The 27,404-nt window shown below is 45.4% G+C and overlaps 1 protein-coding gene across 2 annotated transcripts in view; it reads right to left on the bottom strand.

Annotated features, from left to right (window-relative positions):
- Sms (spermine synthase) overlaps positions 1 to 27,169 on the bottom strand; it is a 32,839-nt gene extending 5,670 nt beyond the window's left edge. The window contains exons 1-7 of one of the 2 annotated variants that reach the window (XM_037425426.2): positions 26,786 to 27,169; positions 15,157 to 15,231; positions 14,230 to 14,350; positions 13,233 to 13,320; positions 11,585 to 11,640; positions 10,698 to 10,733; positions 799 to 974 (exon numbers count right to left, since the gene is read on the bottom strand). In XM_037425426.2, coding sequence (XP_037281323.2) covers positions 799 to 974; positions 10,698 to 10,733; positions 11,585 to 11,640; positions 13,233 to 13,320; positions 14,230 to 14,350; positions 15,157 to 15,217 — 538 coding nt within the window. In that variant the 5' untranslated portion in view covers positions 15,218 to 15,231; positions 26,786 to 27,169. The remainder of the gene's footprint in view (positions 1 to 798; positions 975 to 10,697; positions 10,734 to 11,584; positions 11,641 to 13,232; positions 13,321 to 14,229; positions 14,351 to 15,156; positions 15,232 to 26,785) is intronic. The other variant, XM_037425427.2, reaches the window with a different exon arrangement.
- Between the last annotated feature and the right edge of the window lie 235 nt (positions 27,170 to 27,404).

The raw sequence follows: 27,404 nt of genomic DNA, 5'->3' as shown, positions 1-27,404 counted from the left end.
CAGGCATGCGTACATATTTACGGCTCGTTTCCCAGTGCACTACTCAAACGTATTCAAGTACTATTGGATACCGCAGATGACACATTGCAACATGTTCTGTTTGCATCAAAAGTAGAGGCTCTCATTGCATGCCTTCCGTTTTTTTTTGTTTTTAAGTTGGCTACAGGCATTTTATGATTATCATACGAACGAAACTGTAAACTGCGCCTATAAAAAAGCAAAGTGCAGCCAGGGCACAGACATTAGAGAGTGTCCCTTAAAGATTAATCGTCCCTACGAATTCGTGATACTTGTTTTAAACGTGCATTGACCAGACCAGTGTTTTGTTTCACGCCCAGTTGCGATAATGCTCCTTCGCTAGCAGCGGTAAGCTCAAAAATAATGCCACGTTCACTTTTTTTGTGTAATTAATGCACGCGTTGAAAGAATTTTGTTGAAATTCTAACATACATACGCGTTGCTCTTCATAAGTTAAATGGTGTCGATCAGAAAAAAAATTTAATATGATACAGTCTAAGGAAAAAAAAAACTTAGCCTGGAATTTTTTTTTTCATTTTGGAAGTCCTGACATGCCACGTATATAACTTTCCTTAAAGAGACAAGTGAACTCTCTTTGGAAGTCATAGTACTCTCGTAGAATAGTCGCGGGAGTTCAAAAGAGCTTACGTGACCCTTTGAATAGTCTTTTACGCGGCCAGCCACCACTGACGGAATATAGTCTCTTTCTTTCCCCCCCCCCCTATAGCGTGTGCGTTGCGCTATAGCATGCCGCTGTTATGGCCTCGACCACAACCTTACTCTGAAGATCGTCCAAGAGGAGGCAGTTGCCCAGCGTCGGCGAGTGCAGGATCTTGACGTGCTGGTACTTGGATTTCTCCTCAAACACAATCTTGTCAAAGTCGTACTCAAGAATTCTCTCGTCCGAGGTCGTGTAGTAGTTTGGCACAGGCGTTCCTCGCTTGATCAGCGGGATTCTGCGAGAAGAAGAAGAGGAAGAACTTCTTCGGCGAAGTTTCTCACTGTTCGGGCCCACTTGAAGTTCGGACTTGGATACAGCGTGCTATGTTTAGAACAAAAAAAAAAAAGGCAAGCAAGGACAAAACGCATGCACAGGCAGGCACAGGCAGGCACAGGCAGGAACACACTATAAACGGAAGCAGGCAATCGTTGGCGTTTCGAGTGTAGCGTGATTCTCGGTCGTTTAGTGGATTTTCGCTGGTGCGAAAGACCGTTGTCGCAAGTGGGAAGAGTCACGGGACTTTCTGGGTCGATACGCACTTATGTCAACGTTCTCGAGAAGTCGCTTACTGTATCTAAATTTAGTGACGCTTACGAATTCGTTTCAGTCGATATAAGGGCACCGTTGCGTAAGCGAGGCCACAAAGCTGACTCGTGCATTAAAAAAAATTAATCGCACACAGTACAAGTGTGCTCTGTGAAGAGTTCGGTTTCAGGAAACTTTTGAGCCCGTGGCCAACAAGAGGTTCACTGAAGTGCACCGGTAAAGTATTGAAAGTTTTTTTTTTTCAGGAAAGTGGCATTCTTGGCCGGTATTATGGCATTTGGGTTATTTTCTTTTTTTCTTTTCTACCTGACTGCGTATATATAGGGCTATTCACTGTAATGTTGACAATTATAAGACTTGAATGTACGCGCTGTGGGCTTTGAAGTTTGTTAACATCAGCGTATACGCACATATATACGATTCTATAATACTTTGTTTTGAAATTTCTGCTCCCAAATGTTATGCTATATTATGTATTGTTTATGCTGTGGACTTGTTACGTTTGGAGTCTTGGACCCTACGTGAAATTTGTTATGACACTTATAAGGAATAAGGAGTAGCCGGAGCCCTATTTGTGCGCCAACATCTCTTTACATCACGTCAATCAATAAGAAAAGTACTAAGTGGTACGTAAAGAAATTTCCAAAGCTCAACCAGATCGTATATGCTAGTTATTGCTTGATCGCATTTAGCCTAAACCTTTGTTTTGAAGACCAATGATTGAAGTATGTAATATAAGACAGAAAAAAAATGTTCTATTTTGTAACAAAACCACCTAATAGTTATTCCGTCTTTTTTACAGGATATAGATACTGCACCATGCAGAGAAAATTTATTGCCTGTACCATATTAACGTCACGTATTTTTAAACAGCGATTTACGCAAGCTGCACATTCAATATTGTATGGATATTTTCAAAAACAATAGGAACATTTCTTGCGTCAAACAGACAAGACAGGCAGCATCGCTGACGCTAAGAATTTGTAATAGAATACTTTGCCGGTGGTTTTCTTCGTGGTCTTCTAATAAGATCATTTATTTGTTTTTTTAAATTTTCTTTGTGCTTTGCTTTTTATGCAAGGACTCAGTTTGCGTAAGCATTTCGCATTAGAGTTAACGTTGATGAATCACTTAGGCACTGAAATAAGCGTGCCACTTAATTGTCTGCTCAGTTTCGAAGAGCAGCTTTAATTTTGGAGAGACTAACCCCCGTATTCTAAACACCCCTTCACTCAGCGCTTCACCTTCACTTGAGAAAACCGATGGGAGCGCCATCTCTAGGCAGGGCAAGTAACTGCATATCAGTGATAATTTGCTGCTATTCTTGAGTAGCACAGCGTCATTTTCAGCCGAGCAGCAGCGCAGTGCTCAACTTTGTCAAATGAAAGGTGAAAGTCGAGTGGAGGAGCGTTTGTGAATACGGGGGTAATTCTGACACACTTCGTCCTTACTTCCAAGGTGTTAATGTTCCTCGTAAGTGCGGGTAAATACAATAGCTTCTGCTATTTCTCGGTACATTAGCTTCTATTGCGGAGCAGGTTAAGGGGCCGCCCTGTCGTCGTGCCATGCCTCGCGCTTGCGTCACACAGGTTCCGCATTTCGTACGCATAAGCCGAACAAGCTGCCAGTTTGGAACCTCGGCGAGTGCTTGCCCATGAACGCTGGCGTCTCCGTTAATTTCGCGTCCAAGCCAGCAAAGCGACAGCAAAACGCCAGCTCAGACAGACACAGATCTACGGAACAGGTATGTGAAGGCGAAATATTAGATGCGGAAGCATCTTATACTCGCGCCTTGTAGTGCGCCGTCCGCGCCGTCCGCACCGCTTCTCGAACATTCGACAGCTGACGCGCGCGCATGCGCCGTCGCGCCGTCGCCCACTCTTCCACCATCTGTGCATCCCTTCCTCCTCTACACACCGCGCGCGCTTCACTCCTCCACCATCTGTGCACCCTTCCTCCTCTACACACCGCGTTCGACATCTACAATTCTCCTGATTCTCCAGTGGACGCGCATGTGGCGTCGCGCTTCGAGAACATTCAACAGCTGACAGTGCATGCGCCGTCGTGCTGTATATATACTCAAGGTCGGCGCTCGCTCGCTCAGTTGCCGCTCGTCGGTTGGTTTGTACGGCGCATCGACGTCCAAGGTCGCGGTGAAATGAATTCCAACGAATCCACAAACACAATGATCGACGTCCCTTCGACCAGCGCCGCCCTTTCGCATACGTGTGTACGTGTTCACTCATTTAACACCCCCTCCTACAACCACGTTAACCAATTTAGCCATCGACCGCTCCCCAGAACACCAGCGAAAGCTGCAATTTCACGGAGCTACAGCCATGCAGTTCATTAAGGCGATATGTTTAAATGTATCATGAAAAGCGAAAATTGATCGCCGGCGGCGTCCGGTGTCTTCTCGCGTCAGCGGTGTGAACTCGAGTGATGCAAAAATCATCATTACGTAAAAACGTCATCAGATGACGTCAACTATCTCAAATATTTGTGACGTATCGGAAGGTTACATAACTTGATGGCATCGTATAACCTCTTCGCTTGGTTGAAATGGCCCGATCATGAGGGCCCTGCATAACCAGCTAAAGGGCAGGAAGCCAGCTTTGTCTCTAATCTTTGAGGCAGTAAGAAAACCATGTTGGGCGCAGAAATATCTCGGAGGGAAGTAGAAAACATTCAGTGCATTGAATCAGAAGAAAACAAGGATAGTTTTTGCCTTTCATTCGTCTCAGGTGAAACCATTAGGGGACCAGCGAGTTTTTTTTTTTTGTAACTACTGAGAAATGAAAAAAAAAAGATAAGCAGATTTTTCCCGTCAGATATGCAGAGTGGTACACAGCAGTATTATGTACTGATGCATACAAATGATGAGTTTGCAATAGCTTGAGAGAGAAAATAAAACGTGAATGCTATCAAGCTCTAACGCATATATCGAACCGGTAGCACGGCCTGGCAGAGCCCGGTGAAAACAGCGCGCTGCTATGTTCGTGTTACTTTTCATCCTCCCTGCATCCGTGAAAGCCGCTAAGAAGCACGACTGCAAATTAACTCGCATTACAACACGAATTCGCGGGATTCCTTGTACTTGCGGCCGTTCAACGCCAACATCCCTAAGTCTACTCGCGCTGCGCCACCATGCAGCAGCGGCGAGCGGAGGCGGAGCGCGCGCTCGACGGGCTGAAGAGTAGTAGTAGTAGTAGTAAACATTTGTTTAGAAAAAAAAACAGAGGTTGCTAGGGAGACCAGCCTCTAGTGGGTCAGCCTCCCTGCAGTACTAGGTGGAGTCCCTAGTCAGGGACCCCATTGGTCAAGGGCGCTGTCCTGGCACGCTGGACCATGGCCCGTTGAGCAGCAAGGTCCTGGCGACTGAGCAGGGTCACCTCCCAGTCATCCCTTGTTGGATTCGGGTTCGGGGGTATGGAAGGATTGAGCTGGCATGCCCATACCATGTGGTAGGTGTCAGGCACCTCGGCACAGTACTGGCAGAGGCCGGAAAAGGAAGAGTCAAAGTGTTTAAGCACTGCCGGGCACAGTAAAGTATTGGTAAATAGCCGGAGAAAAATTCTCTCGTCCGCCTTCCTAAGTCCTTTGCAGGGCGAAGGAAAACGGCGGTGAGAGTACCGGTAATAGGTAATTATCTCTCTATAAGTTAGGAGAGGAGCGTTTTCTTCTGAAACACAGGGGTCATCGGTGGGCGGGGCAGAGGTCCGGGGAATGAGTGCGCGGGTGGCAGCGTGCACCACCACATTGCCTGCGAGGTCCTAATGGTCAGGAGTCCAGATTATTGAAAGCGGAGAGGGCAACCTACTCGCGGACAAGATTTAAGAATTTTGGCAGCTAGGGGTGTAATCCATCCCAGTTGAAAATTTCGGCAAGCTCCTTTGGAGTCTGATAATATAATTTGAGAACTGTCGTGTGATATAGCTACAGCTATGGCCACCTCTTCAACATTGGTAACATTGGTTGCGCGGAAGGACAGACCATCCACCTGCCTGTCTTGGTGGACGACGGCGGCCGTATACCAAGACCCGCGGTAAGGGCCGGCGATGTCCGTGTAAAATACGTTTTGTTTAGAGCTGAATTTGCGTCGGAGAACAAAAGCCCGCGCCTCTCGACGGCCAGCGTGGGACTCAGGTGAAATATTGGTGGGGAGGGGTCGAACATGAATCGCGTATTTCCAATGTTCGGGCACTCGTTCCCGCTCCTCTGTGTAGAATTCATACCGAATGTGTAGGCAATCTAGGAGTCGTCTGCCTGACAAGGTCTGCGCCAGACGCGTGAATTGATTTGTTAGGTGAGCCTCCCGGAGCTCCCGATAGGTGTTTACCACTCCCAACGCAAGAAGTTTTGCATTGGAAGTAGTTATCGGGAGATCTAGGGCTCTCTTGACAATTTTGCGAAGGGTGACCTCCAAGGAATTTTCATCGTGCTTCCGTAAGTGCAGGTACGGAGTCGCATACAAGATGCGTCTAGTGACAAAAGCATGTGCGAGACGAAGCGAATCCTTGCTTTTGAGACCTCCCCGCTTGTTAGAGACTCGGCGGACCATGCGGCCCACCTGTTCTTCAAATTTACGCAGCTTGTGAAGTGTTGTCTCGACCCTGCGGTCTTTGTGAATGTGGAGTCCAAGGACACGGATCTCCTGTGTCTCATTAATAGGTCCACTATGCAGGCAAAGTTTGATGGACGAAGTGCACTTCACCGACGGCCGAAGGTGCACGAATTCGGACTTCTGTGGGGAACACTGGAGGCCGCAGTACGCCGCATATTCGTCCACTATATGGGCTGTGGTTTGCAGGCTGACCTCCATGCTGCCCAGGCATCCTTCTGTGGCCCACAGAGTGACGTCGTCCGCATAAAGCGCATGCCTTACCCCGTCGACAGCAGCCAAGCGGGCCGGGAGTTGTGCCATAACTAAGTTGAACAGCAGAGGCGACAACACAGCGCCCTGTGGTGTGCCTCGCGTGCCCAGGGGATAGGGATCGTATTCCTGATCTTGGATGCGAATGTATGCAGCTCTGTCAGTAAGAAAGTTTCGGATGTAGTTGAAGGTGCGCTCGCCGCAGTTTGTGGCACATAGGTGAGCTAAGATGACTTCGTGCTTGACGTTATCGAAGGCTTCTTTAAGGTCAAGCGCTAGAATGATCTTGTCATTGTGGAGGTGTTCTACGGGATTAAGTACTTCGTGGTGTAGTTCTAAGAGTATGTCCTGCGAAGATTTCTTGGGCCTGAAGCCATACCTAGAATCGGCGAAAATGTGGCACTCTTCCAAGAAGGGAGAGACACGATCCCTGACCATAGTTTCCATTAGCTTCCCCGCACAAGAAGTCAGAGAAATGGGTCTGAGATTCTCAGTGTTGATCGGTTTTCCTGGCTTTGGAATAAAGGTTACTAGAGACGTTTTCCAGTCTAGTGGGAGGGGCGTTTTTTCGAAGCAGATCACATTAATATAGTCAAGAAGCGACTGGTTCGCTGCATCGGGTAGATTTGCCAGCATTTTAACGGTAATTTTGTCTCGCCCGGAAGCCGTACCTCGCCTCACTTTGGAAAGAGCGGCGCGAAGGTCTTGTAACTGGAAAGGAGCATCCAGGGCCGAGTTCTCTCTGTCTGCATAGCGATACGCGGAGCCTCGCGTGTCCTGCTGAGTGCAAAGATATCGGTCCCGCAGTGAAGATTGTTCGGGCACTCAAATTGTTCAGATTGTTCGGGCTCCACTCAAACGCGAGGCTAGTTGTGTTGCGGAGCAGTGGAAATTGTGAAAGGCTCGGTGCAGTTGTTTTTGTGTTTCACCTCACGTTTGAGTGGGATCAATCAGACTGCGGAAGAGTTTCCAGCCTGAGGAAGCGTTCGCCCGGGCACTAAAAAAAAATGGAGGTTGCGCTGAAGTAACTAAGGGACCATCTTCCCGAAGAGAACCTTGCTGGGATGCAAAGCAGCAGCGGTGCGCACGGCGTTGACCCGGTTGAAACGGACGTCGACGCGGGTGCTGGAAGAACAGTTTGAAGCGAAACTCGGTGTAGCGTTTAATTGAATAAACGTTTGTTTGAAATGCAAAGACACGGGAGGTGGGTTGGGTTTCGTGTAAGTATCATCGCAGATAAACGAAGCAAAAGAGTGTTTCCACTCGACGTGCGGTCGAGCGTTGCGGGTGGTGGAGAGGGTGAATCGAGAGAGAAGCGTGTTGCGAGCGCGCAGAGGAGCCGGCAGCTGCGGGCGCTGCGGCGAGCGTGCTGCGGGTGAGAAAGAGGGACGTCAGCGCGCATCTGTGAGAAGAGTGTGACGTCAACGCGCAGCTTCGGCGTGACCTACTTGGCACCTCTGCAACACCTGCGGTGAGAGGAACGCGTTGCACTTCACTCGTACGGACGTACGGACGTGTGGCGTTATACAAGGGAGTCAAAGAGCTGCTTCGCATCTAAAAATTTCCGCTTGCTTTTTCCCACGGGGAAAACTCAAGTAAATGCGTCCGCAGAGTGGTGGGGTTATCGCGTGAACGTTGCGTAATTAGGTATGGTTTGGGAATGCTTAATTGTTATTTTGTCTTTATTATTTTTATTTACTGAATAAAAAAAGCGTTACCTTCTACGCCAAGCAAAAAATAATAATAAAGACGTCCTTGACTGAATTCCTAACATGCTATCTAGTGCCAACATATACGGGGTGGCCAGTGAACCGTTGCGCAGCTCGAGAAGTCATTCTTTCTGCGTCGGCCTTGCGAGGCGAGAGAAGGGGAGGGGAGTGAGTTTTCTGGGTGTCTTCCTGGTGCGGTACGAGACGCGAGCATGCGCAGTGGAGGTGTGCACGACGCCGCCACTGACACCGAAACGCGACATCGTGCGACTAAGAAATGCTCTGCATTTATAAGTCAGGGCTTTAACTAAAACGCCCCGTTGCTGCCACCTACCAGTGGCTCTGCGTTCTAAATAAACTTTCGTTTCCTCACAATACTGCCAGATGGCCCCATGTCTCAAGCAGCGCCTCCAGACAGAAGACTATCGTCTTTTGACGTCCTTTGCAGTGAAGCGCGGAGATACGCCGCCAATTTTCTTACAATTTACATTATTCTCATCTGGTATGGTATACAGGCTATAAAGCATCACTAAATGAACTTGCCATGCTAAAGAAAAAATGTCTTGCGATGCATTCAATGTTCTCATAACGCACACATTGCCTCAATATTTGCAAAATATAATATTTAAGAGTTACTATTTATTACGAATAGCACCTTCTGTCAACCTTTAAATCAGAAACTCGCAGAAGATTAATCCTTTTACGCACTTTGGCTGCCCTGAAACCGTATCCTGCCAGTCGCGTTAGTCAGTATACGGAGACTTGCACTAACTGTGGACTCGCACTAACTGTGTATTCGAAACGCTACGTTACCGCGTTCAAAGTGCGATGAACGATTGGAAATAACTGATAATATATGTATGTTGTCTAAAACTGCCATGTTAAACTGGGTGTGCTGATTGCGTTCTTCGTGAATGTTGGATGATTTCTGTATTGTTTAGTTTCATTCGTTCACAAATTTCTCTGTTATGAATTGTTTGTATGTATTTTAAAGTTGTTATTTGCTGTCATAGGCCACATTCGTGTTTTTTTTGTACTGTCGTTTTCCGGTTTCTGTAATCTTTTTGTAAGTTTGAAATTGGTATTTTCTGTTTCCGTGTGAAGGGCCAGTGAAGCTGTGACATGCAGCTTTTCTTTTTCCACTTTGAATAGAACCACGTATACAGCTTTTTAATGTACTAGTCACATGGAAACTCCAACTAAAAAAACACAAACACAAAATGCCTGTTCCTTGAGTTATACGCATTACAATCGAAGCAGCCAACAGTACAGAGGAGATCACAGAAGAGAAATTAGATATGCGCTAGACAAATCGGATAATCACAAGAAAATAACACAAAAGCATATAAAGTGTTAATGAATCGCACAAAAACAGGAATGAGCACGAAGAAACACTTAAACGCAAGAAGATAACATATAAAAAAGAAGATAAACACAAAGGAAATGCAAAAATATTCAATACTCCATAGTTGCTACAGCTTACACTTGGAGTGTAACTGTCTTTTCTTTTTTTATCTATCCTAGAGCTTGTGGACACTGCTATAACTTCAAGAATGAATATGTTTGGATCGTCTTAGAAAAAAAATACATTTCAGCACGCAACTCAATGCTGTGTGACCAACATCAATGCGAGACGCGATAGGCAATCATTTACATACTAGCTACTACCTCCGGCCGAAGCGATGCGTTGGTACAACAGTGCACATATGTGTAATCATGGAATGTCGACGCACTTTTTTTTATTAAATGCACAGAAGTCTAAACACATCCCCACGAAGAAGACACGAATCACAAGCAGTACGTGCACGCATTCGAATTCCGTACTATTACTCGAGATCTAGTTCTAGCACAATAAAATATTTCTTTTCATGCAGCTACAACACCAATAAGTCGTCCGGGTATTAAACACGATGACGTCGTATACTTACAACATTTGTTTTTTGCTAACCATGCTGCGCGCACAAACACTATATTTATGGCTTCTATTTGCGTCAAAGCCGCCTTCCAATTGCCCGTTTTTATTAACTCTTTTACATAAGGTAAGTGTGATTATGTCAAGGCCAGAAGGCACACGTTTTATAGCTATCGCTACTATACCACTGCCAGTACTAACGTATACTACAGGCTCTGCAACGCTATTAGTGTGATTTCTGTGATTTCTCTGAGTTCTATTATTTTAGTACGGCAAAGGCCGAAAGTAAACGCATAGTTTTGTTGACGCACTGAATGAACGCGGGACTAAAGACGTATTAAGAAAGCAAAAGTAACCTACTTTCATAGTTCACCTTTTGAGACGAACTTCACAGGCTTTCATGGCTCATGTCCGTCACTACAAAGTTAATCTTCAAGCCTTGTTCTCTTCGCTCTGTAGTTTCTCCTGGAGTGTAAGCTATAAGCGTAGAAAGGTTGTGGCTGGCTACGCAAGAAATATTTTCAAGTAGTTTGTCACTTTCCACGGGTGGTTTAGGCTAACTGTCAACTTCATGCTTTACCTGATCGTTTTGACAGCAGACATCAATCAGTACACAAATAGTGAATAGCGACGGACGCGTTCGGCTTTAGCATGTTGAAACAACTGCCCCCTTCTAAACTAAGGAGCATGACACAAGGGGAATGTTGGCTAACATACTGCACATGACGTTCACAGTCATGGTCAACCAGCTAGTAAGATTGAGAGATGTATGATTTTGCTCGCGAGTAACTTGCAGTCGTGCAGTGGTGGATGTGCGAGAAAGTAACTGAGAATGAAGGGGAAAAAATAAACAGGGACCGAAACTACAGCGTCCCATAAAAGCTACGGACCGGCGCTTTCGCATTCCGTTCAACTTACGGCCTGGCCTCGCATTGATGTGAACACAGTTCCGACCTGCGGGACACGAGAGAGATTGCACAGTATAGGCCCTTGAAGAGAGTAGAAGAGAAAGAGTGATAAAAAGAAATCGTAAAGAGGGTGAGGGAGTAAGCGCTATAACGCTATAAATACGTTTGAATAGTGTGTACACACGAGAATATATGCTAACAGTTGGGCCAACTCATAACTTTTTAGGGCAATCGAGAACTTTAGGCATAAAGTTTAAAGGAGTTGTTTCAAGTCTGCAACCTCCATTTCTCCTAATGTAAAATTACCTGCACTGCAAATATTTCTCGCCTGATTCATTCGCTTACATGCTTGCTGCACCAGTGGTTCGATATAACCTTGTAATCATATCCTATACTGGCAGAGAGGTCCACTGTTTTCGCGTGAAGGTGATCTCTCTCTCTCTCTCTCTCTCTCTCTCTCTCTTGAATCACAATTAAGTTTGTGCTACCAGCGCTCAAAAGCGCTATACGCAAAGATACTCAGGTTACTGTAGACAAGGCAGATCCTCGTCATGAAACTGTACGTTCGGCCCATCAATGCAGACAGAGCTCGAATACATTTTCAAGATGCAATTTAAATCCACAGGTTTTCATGATCATGACACACGATAAACAAAAAGAAAAAGGTGGGCGACAAATGCAGGCAATCGAGCGATACACAGCCGACCCAAAAGCTACGTTATGCAAACGGGAATCACATACACAAACAGACGAATCACATTTGTTCTCCGGGTCGAGACGCTTACGGCTACGGATTTACACAGACTCCTCTGTCTTCGAACGTTCTGAGACGGGTTATATGCAGTCGCATGCACACAGGACTCGTTAGTGCATGCGTTCACTTAAGGGGCCGCTTACCTTTCTATACGAGTTTTGATGCTCTCTTTTATTTTCAGTTTGAGCTCTTCCATGACCTTGAAAAGGTTAGGACAAGAGACAAAGCGCACACGCGCTCTCAGCTCAGCCACACGTGTGCCCAACAACATCAAACACTAAACGAGCTAAACACACGACGCTTAGCCTACGAACGAAAATGCCGCCCGTGTGGTTTGATTGTACGGCAGCAGACTGAGGTGTCACGAGCAGTCTCTGTTCGACTAACGCGTAAATGTGATTCACATCATTGTGTTGTGTACAGTTACACAGGTTGCTTATGCTTTCAAAAGCCACTGGCTGGGTTCTGAAATATACCATTTCGTGACAAAGTCATAGTATCTAAAGTTTTACGTCCCCAAACCACGGTATGATTATGAAGGACGCCATAATGAAGGGCTCCAGAAGTTTTTACTATCTAGCGTTCTTTAACGTGCATCAACATAGCAGAGTACACGGGCCTCTACCATCGCACCCCCACCGAAATGCGACTGGCACGGCCGGGGTCGAATTTGCGACCTTCAGATGAGCAGCCGAGCACCACAGACACTAATCCACAGTAGCAGACTGTGCGACCAAATCCTGCATAATGTTATGTTAGGAGCATCTTCCTTGAAAGTATCGTAACGCTACTTTACAGATCTCAGACCCGTCTGAAAAATAGTTCGACCAGAGAGCCTTCGTCTCTTCTCGCAGTGAGCCGTATTCAAGAAGTTGCAGAGCTATAACAGTGTTAACTCTGATGACAACTAATATTTTCGTTGTTTTCTTTCTTTTTTTTTCTTGATGATTTAAGTTATTACTTCAGATGTGTACTAGTTACTTGATAGGTATTCGAACTTGTTTGTATCAGATTAGCTTTTGCCGTTATTAAGTAATCGTATCGTCACTTTGCCTGTATTATTCATCACGTTATAACGCCCAGCAGGTCACATTTCAATGTACTGCGGGACCTCCTCCTGAATATACATACGATGTGTTTGTTCCTTCGTTCCACGTCAAATAAGCGATTCTGAACCTGTCGCATCACCAGCGAGGAAGCAACTATCACACTGGTTTCATAGAAGCTTACACAGACGTCCAATATCAATCGGAAATATTTCTCTTGCGGAGAACTTGCGAATGCCACGTCGACGTTGACACTCTGCCGAGTTTAGTATAATAATATCCGGGGTTTTACGTTCCAAAGTCAAGGTACGAGTACGAGAGACGCCGTAGCGGAGGGCTCCGGGAATTTCGACCATAAGGTGGTCTTTCACGTACACCAACATCGCACAGCACGTGAGCCTGTATACCACTTGGCCTCCATCGAAATGCGACCTCCGCAGCCGGGATCGAACCAGTGACCTTCTGGTAAGCAGCCGAGCACTTTGCCCACTGCTCCACAGCGGCGGACAATCTGTCGAGCGCACTGTGCCAGTTATATCGCCAATGACAAAAGCTTTTAAACTTCATTTGAACGCGTGGAAAATCAATTGTTTGGGAACGAGATAATTAGCGCTCCCTTCGAAAGGTGTAATCGACGGTTTATGGGCGAGCTCTTAGAGCACTATCGCTGACATTAAACAACAAAGTTCGGCGTAATACATTTCAAGCTTTCAAAATCACGAGGAATAAAACAATGAACACACACCTGGTTGGTGAGAGGAGAATCGGGATTCGCGTCTTCGATGGTCACCGTTACGAATCCGTTAGAATAAACCGTGATGAGGCAGGTCAATCTGAAAAGGAAACAACCCACGCGTGGTTACGCGTCATGTTGTATGTTACAAGACGTGTAATCAATTGCATTATTGGCCGTCAGCATTTGTAAAAGCAAAGACAAGGCTTGATTTGCCGTATGTTTTTTGTTTTCTCGCGTAATCAGTAACGCCCGTAGGCACTTTGTTACTTTTGAATGACCGGCGCTATACGGAAGCGCACTGCCAAGAGAAGAACATGTATACATTTTTTTACATTATTTTTAAAAATTGAAAGTTGCTTGTCTGCTCTTGCACTTTGGTCACGTTGAAAAAGAAGGCGCAACCACCGAACTCGAGTATCCTCACGAAAACCACATAATTTTTTTCTGTTGACATTTTCTTATGTAAGAATAAACAATTCCGGAACCTGAAACATTACAAAGAAGTACAGTGGCCCTTCAGTTGGTACTCTCCCTTCATAGTTGCATCAGGCCGCTTCAAGTTCTTCACAAATTTTGAGTATTCTGAGAATTGCATCAAAATTACTAAGTAACATGTATACATAAATATACATACAAAAGTTAACAATATTCGTCCTTCATACATCGGGCATTAGGTACAGGAAGGTTTGCTAGCCAAAAATTCTCAAACTATAGTCTCCAAAACTTCTAGGCGATAAGGCCACTATTTTTAAACTTTACGAAGTTATGTCCAGACAAAAGTATTACGACTGTCAGTATTACGTCATATTGTCGAAAATTGAAATATTTACTCTAGTTTAAACCATCTCTGTTTTGTTTTTGTTTAGTTCTCGTTTTCGGTTTCATCACACGACGCTTTCTCCTGTCATTTAGTTCCCCTTGTATATACTTCTATTCAACAGAGCATCGACGTTTGTTGTACAAACGGTAAAGTTTTGTGCATCTGCAGCAAAGATCAACGTCTTACCCCGCCGACTCGGCTGTGTAGAGGTAAATGTGCGATCCAGCCGTGTCCAGCTCGTGCTTCCGTGTCAGGCCCAAAGTGGACAGCACGTCCTCCACAGATTTCACGGCAGTTGATCTTCGCTCTGCGTTGAGAGCGATAAAAAAAAAACGTTAGCTAGCGACAACTAGGCTCCCAGTGTGTTCAATCATTAAAAGAATATAGGTAAAGCGGACTGTTTTGATTGCCATAGAAAACTGAAGTGAAAACCCGCCAGCAACTGTCCGAGAACTGCAAATATGTGTTGTTGTCTCCAATTATCTCAAAGTTTTCATCTCTTCCGGTCCCGAAAAACGCTACATAATTTATTGTACCAATGGGAGAGGTCACGGACATTGACACCGAAGGAAGCCAGTGTTTCATGTAGTCCTAACTCTAAGCCATGGAGAAACGAGTAGGGCATGTACAGGGTACGGCGGCGTTTTTTTCCTCCTTTTTTAAGTGTGAATACACTTTATAAGCGACCCCAAACCATCCACCGCCGTCGGCGGCGTCCGCAGTCTTCTCTCTATCTTTAAAAGAAAGAGGACTCGGGCCGCAGCGCGACGCTCTATTGAATAAGCCACGGACGCGACGCTGATAGTTCCCCTCCCCCTTCGCTCGCTCCTCCGCTCTCCTCGCTCGCTGCAGCTGCGCGCGCACCCCTCTCTCTCGCGCGTCCACCTTCTCTCTCAGTCTCCCGTCGAGAGCGGGTCGTGCGATGGATATCCCGGAGGCAACGCTACCATCTGGATATAAGGCGCGTTACTGACACCGATATCAGCGTCGCCAACGGATTTCAACTTTACTCCCCCTCATAGCATCACCCCGTGCATTCGCACTTAACCATGTTCACCCTCGGGGAAATGCTTGGGAGTTTTTGTGTGATGAAGTGTGTGAAAGCTTGCTTACTTGGGCTTTCCACGGCGCTTTTATCTAGCCACACATCCATCATTGCCGTGCGAACAGTCATCTTGGCTGCTGTGTCTGCAATGAAAAAGAAGTCAAGCAAATGGATGAATGAATGTGCTGCGGAAAAGAAATACCCTCTCCCCTCTATCATTCAGTCTTGTGTAGCTCTTTCAGAGCACTACAGCTTATTTGGAGAAACTCGCTTCACATATACAAAAATGGAGTACACAACTTCGAATCCCGTCACACAGCTCGTTAAATGTTGAGCTAAGGTGTAGTTTATCAGCTTTACTGTGATCTTTTATATTTATCCTCTGTGAAAGCACGCTATGCGCATTATAGACAGTCTCTGGCTTGGTTCAGATCAACAAATTGCACTCTAATGGCTTATATTTCACTATTATAAGTTCATTGTTAATAGAGAAAATGAAGGTTGAAGTCTCATTTTCAAACTCCACGCCGAAATCTCCGTGCGTGACGTCAGATTTCAAAATGTATTTTTATAATTTTTCTACCGTTGTCTCGATGAAATTTTTCGAAACTTGGTATTCTTTAGTTCTATGGCACTCACAAACAACATTTGGTTCAATTTAATTTATTAGAATCAGCGTAAAATTCAGTACAAACCTTCAAAACTTATGACGTCACGATATTTGTTGCGGGAGTCTCACAATGACGTTTCCACCAGCGTTTTCTTTCCGTGCGTTGTCTCTGTTACCGAGCATCATATCAGGGCAAAATTGGTTTGATTGATTGGCATGCGGGGTTTAACGTCCAAAAACCACCATGTGATTATGAGAGACGCCGCAGTGAAGGGCTCCGAAAATTCAGGTGAACTGGGGTTTTTAAACGCGCACCTCAATGTAAGTTCACGGGCCTCAAGCATTTTGGACTCAAGCATTGAAAAAGCAGCCGCCGCAGCCAGGATTCGATCCCGCGACCTTCGAGTTAGCAGTCTAGTGCCATCACCACTAGACCACCGCGACGGAGGCGCCATTTGTGAGTTAGCATAGCCGAGCAGAGTATAAGGCTTTCAGCAAGATTAAAAAAAAATCAGGCATTCATTAATGCTATTTGCGCACCTGAAGCCATGTGTAGCGGTGCCTTTGGAGTTTTACGCAGCTTTACTGACTGTACATAAGTGAGCGTACCATATGTACAGTATAATCCACTTTTAAAGGGAACACTCGAGTGATCACGTTTCATATTTGTGCCCCCCTAACGGCAAGTATACTTAGAAACATGGTTCGCACACAGCTAAATATAGTCTGTCAAGAGGAGCCCGAACTTTTAACCACCGCTGGTCTTACGCAAATCTAAGCTACCACGCGTTTCCAATGTGGCAAAATCTGGATAGACACTGCACGCAGGTGTTCCCTTCAACAGTGGATGTACTTGAATGCAATGGCCCGCCATCACCCTTGCGTATGACGCTATACAAAGGTGCACATGACTACACCAAGAGGCACTCTATTGCATATTGTGACATGTGCGTACCGTTTAATGTATATAACGTCTGTTCACTTCATTTGTTATCGCACTTGTATGTCCAATATTTATTACCCCCCCCCCTCCTCCCACGCACACACAAGAATAGTTCTACCATAAATGTTGCTATATATACACCAGAGCAAACTTTTGCGCTAGTGTCTATGGGAGCTGCAAAGCAAGGCGCTTCAGTGAGCATGAGAATGATGGGTAGTGTATACAACACGGATTTGTCTAATCTTCGTACTTCTGGCTCCGCGTGAGTTCGTGTGGCTTGGAGCTGTTTTCTCGCGAAACAAAAATCAGAAAATATTCAGTGGTTGCGCTTCACTATAACTTATTCCTTTAGGCTTACCATTTCAAATCGGGTCACGAAGTTCAAAAGGGTTCGTTCCTTCCTTCGAAACAAAACCGAAACACAGCCGAAGCCACAAGTGCGATCCGCCGTCTGCAAGTATACGAAGACCAGGCAAATCTCTGTACTACCCATCATTTCCATGGTCACTGAACGATCGCAGCGCCAGAGTCTTCTCTAGTTAATTTTAGAAAACTCTACGAGTTCTGCCACATTCAGCATATTGAAAGGAGTGTGATCATAGCTGTGTACCGGTGCAACCGATTAGTTAACGGTAAAAAAGTCCCCACTGAGTCGGTTATTGCTACCTTTGCCGGCACTTCCCGTCAATCTGAGTTGAAAATATGGCCACTCATTTTCAGAGTCGAACGTCTCGCTTCTCGTCCTCTCCAATGTCAAAGCTGTTAGCGTTTTGGTCACAGTGTAGGGGGCTGTAAATCAAATTCACGTTGCCCCATCTGTAGCGATGCCCATCCATCGAAGGAGTGCAACGCCGAAACCGAAAAGTGCTGCCTCTGTGCAGGAAATCATGTGGTCGATTACCTGAACTGCACCGCAAGGGCCAATGAAACGCAACTGCTTGAAATTATAGACAGACGTCGTTGCTCGCGGCGAGAAGCAATAACAGTTGTGAAGGTTAGGGCCTTTGAATATGACGGAGTCACTTCGAGGCACGAACAACTAAGTGAGACGAAGATTCTGAATCTTATTGAAGCTGCAGTAGAAAAGGCGATGTCGAAAGCGCTGGAACACAGTTACGAGCGTAAGTGAGTGCATCTCAAGTGTTTTGCTCACAGATGACACAGCTGGTCTCTGCAGTAGCATTACCGATAGCCATGTCGGCACCTTGTGCAGCGGAAGAGATGCTGAATTTAGCCCTACAGCGGCAATCCCGAGAGGAAGAAACGCCAATTTCGTTTGTACCTTCTACGTCGACCCACGCAGATGACCAGAATGAAATGAACGTATGCCAAGATCTCAGGCGTCAGAAGCGCACTGGATCTCCTGTAATATCTCCTTGCCCAAGCTCAAAACCTAAAAAGGGCAACGAAAATGCCAGTGCACTAATCAAAGAGTATTTTAGAAGCTGCCATTGCTGAAGTGTTTCGCTCGTCAACATAGATACCTTGAAATTAGTACAGTGGAATTGTAGGTCTTTGATTTCTGCTTCTACTGATTTACTTTGCTTAATTACTTATATCCAGATATATTCTTATTACAGAAAACCTGGCTTAACCCCGTTAAGAATTATCATGTAAACAATTTTACAGCATTTCGGCTAGACCGTCCATCATAGGACGTGGCCTAATTATACTAGTCTCGGATAAATTTTGCCGCACAGCGAGCACAGCTTCTCGGCTCATGTCCTCAGACTGTGAAATTTTGGCAATAGACCTCAGTCTGCCAGGGCACCGCCCTTTTTCACTTATAAACACATATTTTCCTACGGGTTTGCATAATACTCAACAATTAGATACTGCCTTAGCTAATTGCAAGAATGATTTCCTTCTGACTGGTGATTTCAACTCATATCATGTTTCGTGGGGGTTTCGAGCAGACCCTGGCGGTACTCTTCTGTGGGATTGGATGATTAATAAAAACCTTACCTGCCTAAATGAAAGACAGCCAACATTTATTCGCGGACGGACACGATCGGTATTAGATCTTACGTTTTGCAGCTCGAGTGTTTCGACAAAGTCTTGGAAAACAATTGATTTCTCTTCAAACAGTGACCATCTTCCTATATATACTTTGAAATTTCATGTGCTGTGAAATCTACTCAAAGTACAGAGAAAACATTCATCAATTACAAAAAATTTAAAGACTGCTTGCGTTCAAATATTAGGGCAGTGTCCAGTGGTCACAATAAGGATCTCGGCAGAAATGTCTGTTCCGCTTTAAAAATCTCCAAGAACACTTCAGATTTTGTAATTGCTTCAGCGTCAACCAAAAGTGCCCAACCTAGTAGATGGTGGAATAATGGGCGCACACGAGACTATAGAAGAAGAAAAGCTGCATGGAAAAAACTTATATGCAATCAGAGTCCAAAAAATTAGAAGGATTACCAGTTCATTGCGGTAACATTTAAACGCACTGTTTCGCGAGCGAAAGAGCAATATGACCAAGAACACTTCGAGTACCTGTCTAAATCAAATAACAAACGTGCTTTATTCAATTTCCTTCGTAGTAGGAAGAAGACCCCTATACCAGGAAACGTTGACTCAGTAGTTCACACCTCACAAGAACTACAGGAATCATTAAATCACTTGGCTGAACGATTAGAAAACAGGTTCTCAACGCGTCTTCGGCTTACACAACAGCCATCTATGACTACACAGAACTATCGACTTCTGAATTATATAAATCAAGCTATGGAAAGATTGCTAAATGCAGCACCAGGCCCCGATGGAATAACAAATACAATGCTAAAATACTACACAGGGAATATCCGAACGATCTTTTAGGTGTCGTCAATTATTCCCTTAGAAAAGCATGGATCCCTTCTGAATGGAAGATTGCGAAAATTATACCATTGCTTAAGAAACAGGGGGCGGACTTTATTTTAGACAACATACGACCGATAGCCTTAACATCTAATGTAGTAAAACTTATTGAAAGGGTACTTCATGGTCGTATAATTAAGTTTGTTAATGAGAAGCAACTGTTGAATTCTTCCCAAATTGGCTTTAGATCTGGATAGTCCATATGGCATGCACATGTAGATCTGGAAAGTCATATTCATATTGCCCGTCACAAAAAGCAGTTGATTGATTGATATGTGGGGTTTAACGTCCCAAAACCACCATATGATTATGAGAGACGCCGTAGTGGAGGGCTCCGGATATTTCGACCACCTGGGGTTCTTTAACGTGCGCCCAAATCTGAGCACACGGGCCTACAATACTTCCGCCTCCATCGGAAATGCAGCCGCCGCAGCCGGGATTCGATCCCGCGACCTGCAGGTCAGCAGCCGAGTACCTTAGCCACTAGACCACCGCGGCGGGGTACAAAAAGCAGTTTGCGGCTTTAGTAAGGTTAGACATATGTAAAGCATACGATAGTGTAGAGTATTCTATCTTGATTAATCAGTTATGGAGTCATGGACTTCCCCCTTATATAGTAGCATGGGTGACGGAATTTTTAAGTAGAAGAGAATTCTATTGTTATCAAGGCGGTTTCTCTTCCTGTAAGCACAAGCACACCCTAGGTGTACCTCAGGGGTCAGTACTTTCCCCCGTTTTATTCAACATATTGCTTAGTACTATCCTCGTTCAGCCAGGTGTGAAAACCTATGTTTAGGCCGATGACATTGCTTTCTTTGCTATGGCACATGACTTCCACAGTCTTTACACTATCTTGCAAGCCTATCTAAATAAAATAGAACATTGGCTGGATGGATTGATGTTGAACCTGAATACCAGTAAATGTGCTATTCTCGTTTTTCCTGTCCGAGATCCTGTGCACATATCTATTAATTATAAGCTTCAAGATATCCCACAAGTGCAATCATTGAAAATCTTGGGGTTACGTATAATGAACATCTCAATAGGCGCCCTCACATTGAATACATCGCGACAAAAGCAGTACGCGCGATGGGCGTATTGCGGAGGTTGAGCAATTGTATAGATCAGGTATGAGAAGAAAGGCACTTTTGATTATATATAAAATGTATGTCCGACCAGTGTTAGAGTTTGGCTGCGTTCTTTTTTCTGGTGCGCCAGCCTACAAACTTCGGCCACTCGTTCTATTGAAAAGAGAGACTTTAAGGCTCTGCTTAGGACTTCCAAAGTATACTGCAAATGCAGTGTTATACCTTGAGGCACGAATACCAACCCTATTATGTCCCTTTAACATTCTTACTGTGCAGACCTTTTTACGACTATATGAAGCACCGTTTAACCCTGAACAAATTATTTTAATTTCCAATCCTGACCTATTCTTCTCCGTGCATTGGCCCAGATTTCACAAACCACAAATAGTATTTGTTCAATCGTTACTTGAGCCTCTAAATGTACAAGTTCATGATCTGATTCCTTTAACTGAACAACAAATTTCCCCAGAAATTGTTTACCATGATATCTTCCCAATTCACGCTAAGATATTGCCTACAGGCATTTTAAATGGTTTATTGCAGGACCGTTTAAGTACTCTGCCAACAAATGTCATTATTGCAACGGACGCATCGCAATCAGATGAAAAATCAGGCGTTGGAATATATTGCCCCGTACTTGATTGGTCATTTTCACTTCGCTTACCAGATTTAGTTCCTGTCTTTCTGGCTGAATTTATTGCAATAATGTTAGCTTTGCGAAAGGTAAATACTTCCATTCCAGTCGTAACAGTTATAACTGATTCATTATCAGTGTGCTCTTCTCTGTCCGCATCCGGTCGCTCACCCATACTGAAACTTTTTAAATGATTGGCTCCCTGTCATCTCCGAAGTATTCATTTAGTCTGAGCACCAGGGCCCAAAGGTTTGTTGTTAAACGAAATAGCTGATTCTCTTGCAAAGGCATCGCTTTCGACACCCATCATTCCTGTTTTCCCTCATTTAGTACACATTACGGTGGCGCGATTTCACACACTTAAAATCGGGCAACATTTTTCAGACCCTGCACTGACGGCTTCTCCGGAGTACAACGACTTGTTATTTCCCTGGTGCAGTGAACTGTGTAATTCAAGGATGATGGAAGTTGTCATCGCGAAATTTCGTTGCCGCGTTACCTCCCTCAATTTTTACTTGCATAGATCACGTATACTGGATTCCCCTCTGTGCATTTACTGCAATCAAAACGAAACGATCAGTCATTTTTCATTACATTGCCACCGTTTAGATTTCTTCAGGCAAAGCATACTAGCACCACCTCTTTAAAAACTGGGCTTGCAATTATCGCAACCGGATCTTCTTTCATTTGGAGCCTCTACACTGGGTTTCAGCCACAGGGATGTTTTATTCGCCGTTCAGGAATACATCACTGCGACTAAACGATTTTCTTGCTAAATTACGGTTTCTCTATTTTTTCCCTTTGTTTCTGCAAATTTGCAATTGACATTATAAATCAGAATTAAATAACAAAAGTTTTTTTAGGAATGACGCAATGCTGAAAGTATCCGGCGAATTCACCTTATAATCGGCCAATCCCCTCCTTTGGGTACGAGCCATTTGCACAGGAAAACAACAACAACAAGCACCACTACAGGCACGTTCTAACAATATGCCGACACACGCTGCATTCATACGCGGCGATGTGAAGGCCGCCAATCAAGACCCAGGCGTCGCCCGTGCGTACGAAGACAGGCGCAGCGTCGCCTCCGAAGGTGAACAGCAGGCAAGTGAATAGGCACACAAGTAAACAGAACGAGTTTTGAAGCTCCGTGGATGCCAGCTGGAACGTTTATCGGTTCTGAAGCAAGCGTCCATCATTTGAGACAAACACACAAAAATAATAGGTTACGTCGCCTTGAGTCGCCTTTAGGCTCGGCGCCACTAATCGTTTCAAGCCTGAACCAAGGAGTTGGGCGGCCTTCTTCGTTTCCTTTAAGTTTTTTTTTCATGTGTTTCTTTTTCTCTGTTTTATTTTTTCATGCCTAATAACGTTCATCTATTCATCTTTTGTCTTTTTATTTCAATTTATTTCTATATGTACTAATTTCTACGCACAATTCTATTTCTCGCTTTTTTCATCTTTCGCTTCTCTTTCTCTCTCTTTACCTCATCCTCTCTTTCATTTCCCACACTTTAGTACATTACACACAATACAATGCTACGTCTTGATTTGCTGGCGATCGCGGATAGCCGAGTGGTTATACGATGCCTGCCTCCGGATCTTGGGTACGTGAGCTCGAGTGCCGCTTGTCTAAAACTGTCTTCAACGATATCTTCTCCCTCACTTTCTCTCTCTCCCTCTCCTTTCCATCTGCGCTACTCTCTCGCCCATCTGGGTTATTACAGGCCACGCCGGAAAAATCGGCGCTCTTGTTCTAAAGCTGAAAATGGACGAAGATGTAGAAGAGGAAGACAAAGAGCACCTGCCGGTTTATGGTGACGTTCACACCTGTTCGCCCGTCATGGAGCATCGCTCTGCTTAAACAGCTGCGTCATTAATGTCCGTACAATGCTGACGCTAAATATCATGTAATTATTTTGTCAGCCCTCCGCGGCATGGCACAATGTCTCCAAGCGCACCGTGACATTACGCAGAGCAGAGATTAAGTATCTCGATGAGTACATGTAGTCCCTTTCTATACTGTTTTATTCATGCACACTCGGTTTTATTGCCTCTTTTGCTTTGCTTTTTTTTTCAATACAATTTTCAGTTAGTACGCGCTTGTCTCTTCATTTTTCCCTCATCCTACGTTTTTCACAGTTTTTCTCATTAGTATATTGAGTGCAGTGTACGTATCACAAAGCTATTTCATCAACAAGAACAGCGACTTCAACAATCGTCTACACGTGCGGCAAGCAAAACGCATCTCCATTTCATTTGAGCACCATCAGCGTCATTTTTAAGGAACAGCAAGTCAGCGACTACGACATGAACGGTGGTGTTTCGTGAACTGAACAACACAAGCGAGGAAAGGGTTGGCATAGATTGGAGAGGCCCATGGAGATAGCACATGGACACGTAGCATGTGAAAAATAGATGTAGGTTTTGCATGAATATTGCACACGTTCAGTGCCAATCATGACGCTGACAAAAACCACCAAACCTGCGCGGTACGCGCAGCAGCAAAGCTCGAAGAACGGCCTCTCTAGACCCTAAACATTTTGGGTAACTGCTACGAGCACACTAGCGTAGTACCCACTACGCCATAAATAAACTTTCGCGCAATAGGGAGACACTCACTATGCCATTCTTCTTCATTCCTCGAAGAAGTGTGGCACCCACTACACAGTTTCAAGGAATTATGTGCATTCTGTCCTCACCATTTTTTTAGTAATTTAGTTTTTTTTGTGTGCGATAGCGGTTACGTGCACGTCAGCCACAGGGGATAACTAAGGCGCCATAAATGACCCTGCTGTGATCTCATACTTTCTCTGCAAGAAGCAGGAGGAGCACGTCTGAACGAGCGAACGCACTTTCTGATTATGGACGCGTACAAGGTTAGCACTCATAAGTTGTGCACATGTGGCTGACTCACTTTTAGGTTGATCCACTCACACTGAAATATGTGGGGTTTAATCCCAAAACCACCATATGATTATGAGAGACGCCGTAGTGAAGGGCTCCGGAAATTTCGACCACCTCTTACCTACCTCTGTATTGAAAAAGTACATAGTTTAATGTATAGGGTACGTATGCTTAACAGCACTACTGTATACACGCGCACACTTTTAACTTGATGCAAGTTTCGCTTGCGTTCTTTTATCCCTGGATATACATATACTTATTGCCTATAAATTTTAGTAGCGACCTGCAAGGCAAACAGCCCCAGTCGAACGCTATGTCTTTTCGGTTTGTTATCGTGCTCGTTATCAACGCCTCGAACCGCCTTATATTGATAAAAGGACAGCTACAGATCCTGCTCTACAGAATGATCTTGCAGAAAGTAGAAACTTGCGAGAGTAGTCCAAGTACTCAGTTGGGCATAACTTTTACCTTTAACGTCACGGCGACCGTGTCATTGGTTGTAGAAAGGAACATGGAATGCGTTAAGAGTTCGGCTCTTAGACGCATGCGCTGGCCACTTCGCGAAGCGGGAGGTCAGAGTTGTGTTCTGCAAATAGGCTAGACTGAAGCGAGATAGATATGTGGGGTTTAACGTCCCCAAACCACCCTATGATTATGAGAGACGCCGTAGTGGAGGGCTCGGGAAATTTCGACCACCTGGGGTTCTTTTACGTGCACCCAAATCTGAGCACACGGGTCTACAGCATTTCCGCCTCCATCGGAAATGCAGCCGCCACAGCCGGGATGCAAACCCACGACCTGCGGGTCAGCAGCCAAGTACCTTAGCCACTAGACCACCTCGGCGGGGCAAGACAAACGAGGCGTAAGTGAAAACTGCATCTGTCAAGTGACTTGCAACATGTTTCAGAACGTATTGTACCACCTGCGTAAAGGATAGTTACAAGCTTTTGTTTGCTTCGAAATGATAACGACTTTTAACATCCCTTCCAACGACATCCTGAAACGCGGTTTGGCAGTGTCCTATGACTGACGAAAAATTTGGACCGCTTGCGAAGGCCACGCAGTCCCTTCGCTTCGAGTATCGCATTTACTGGCATACTACCAGTTCTTAGCACAGGTGGATACTCTGGTCAGTGTTGGCAAAATAATGCCTATTGTCGGCTAGCCATGGCCTCTCTTGGCTAACGCTGGCTCGTGCAACCTAACTTTTTGGTAATGCTAGCTTTCGTTTCAAATGACTAGTTGCGGCTCACGTTGGCTCCATGAGGAACTGTTGCCTTGCGTTTAGTACTGGCGATCGGCAGTTAACAAACTTTATCTTCGCCAAATCATGACACGCTGAGTTCTATCTGTTTCTTACATGCTCTTTAAACAATCAAGAACTCAAGCACAGGGACAGTCAACAGCAATGGGGGCCAATCGCGATGGTATGTCTGAGATTTATCTGTTTCTTATGTGCTTATTTTTCGACTCCCCCTCCCCCACCCTCCCAAGTCGACCTTTGCAGGGCAGCACACAGTGCCCTGTACCTGTCCACCGCAGCACCCTCGCGGTAAAAAAAAAAAAAGTGGAACAAACGTGGTTCCATTCATTCATTCATTCATTTATTCATTCATCATATTTTAATTGTGCTAACACTTGTTGCCTTTCATTTGTTTATGTTTGTAACAAAGAAAACACTAACCAGAACGGGAATGAACAAGAGGAAACGAGACAATTTAGAGAAAACGAGAAAAAAAAATAAAACAGCCACGTAACTCAAGAAGGAAGAGGGCATGGCAAATTCCTTCACGCGGCACTCCGTTCGTGCAGCGAGAGTTCCCGCACAAGCACTGCATTCACGCGCTGCAGCAGCCTCATTTTTTTTTCTCCCGGCAAAATCAATCGATGCTCCACGAACCGACCCGCATACACGCCGACCGCGCAGCAGCGTACCCCAGTAGTGCTCGCTTCGTTGTAAGGCTCCAGACACGAACATCGTACGCGGGTATATAGCTTACGAGTGTTATTTCATTTTTTAAATAGAACGATTCGGAGTTTCCCCAACAGCTTCAAAGGCAGTTTTCGTCTTAAGATTGGTACGTCCAAATGAGGAACCAAAAAACCATTATGGTACGATCCATTTCGTTAAGGAACGTTGGGCAATTGAAGTGGTCCAAATTAGGAACCAAAAAGCCATTATGGTACGAGCCATTTCGTTAAGAAACGTTGGGCAATTGAAGTGGTCCAAATTAGGAACCAAAAAGCCATTATGGTACGAGCCATTTCGTTGAGAAAATTTGGGCAATTGAAGTGGTAAGAAACAAAGCGAAGAACGGGAATGTTTCGAAAAATAAGACACGAACTTTGAGAGTGTTCACGTGAATTATCCAAAGCATCTGACACAGCGAAGCCAATGGCCAACGGTTGTCGTTATTGTCGAATTTTCTGTTGACCTACATGGCTACACCATTGACTGGGAATATCGCGTATTCCGTCTGCCCTGTCTATCCGTGCTGAAATTAACGTGGGAGCGTATACTCTGGGTGAAATCAGTATGGCGAACTATCAAGCGACCAGGGTAACATACTGCAAGGCCACGCCGCCTGGTCTCTCCCTTTTTTTTCCCGCTCTCTTACTACGAACGCGTCTCGTGAAAAGAACGGCTTCTTACCTTAGCAGGACGACTCCCGGATTCGGCGCTGCTCGGTCAGGATGCGCCGTAGGTGCCTCGCGAAGCTTTCGCTTTTCTCGCTACCAGTCGCCCGACGACGATCTGCATGAAACGGTCAGTGACGCCGATTCTGCGTCAGGCTCGGTCCTTCCGTCTGGGCGGTCGGAGCGGCGTCGTCAGTCGGGGTCGTCGCCGCTGTCCTTCGGCCGAGTAGGTAGCGACGAACGCTGGCTTTAAGCGGCCAGCTGATCTTGCGGCCGCCGCCGTCGACTTTCGGTGTTCCGGGCTTCCTACTCCGGTGGGCGGGGCCAGCCAGGTTCGGCAGGGAACAGAGAAGCACGGCTTGCATCGCGGCAGTGCAGCCGTTTGAAGCGGGGGCCCAAGCGGCGGCTCTCGCTAACCCCGTTCGCAGGCGCAATGCGCCTGCGCGGGATCATTGAACGGTTCGTGCGTTCGTACCGCCGCCGCCACCAGACATCGTCGATGACGCCAGTGACGGCACGATAAGAGACACAATTGCGTCGGCTTGAACTTGGCGCTTCCGGAGACAGTGCTGTTTCGTGTTCTGTTGCGGGGGCACTGCGCATCAACTGACCTTTCGACGGTTGTTTTCTAAGCT

The sequence above is a fragment of the Rhipicephalus microplus genome, chromosome 5 (assembly GCF_043290135.1).
Source record: "Rhipicephalus microplus isolate Deutch F79 chromosome 5, USDA_Rmic, whole genome shotgun sequence".
Lineage (NCBI taxonomy): Eukaryota > Metazoa > Arthropoda > Arachnida > Ixodida > Ixodidae > Rhipicephalus > Rhipicephalus microplus.
The sequence above is the reverse complement of the archived record's forward strand: the minus strand, read 5'-3'. Positions and strand labels throughout refer to the sequence as shown.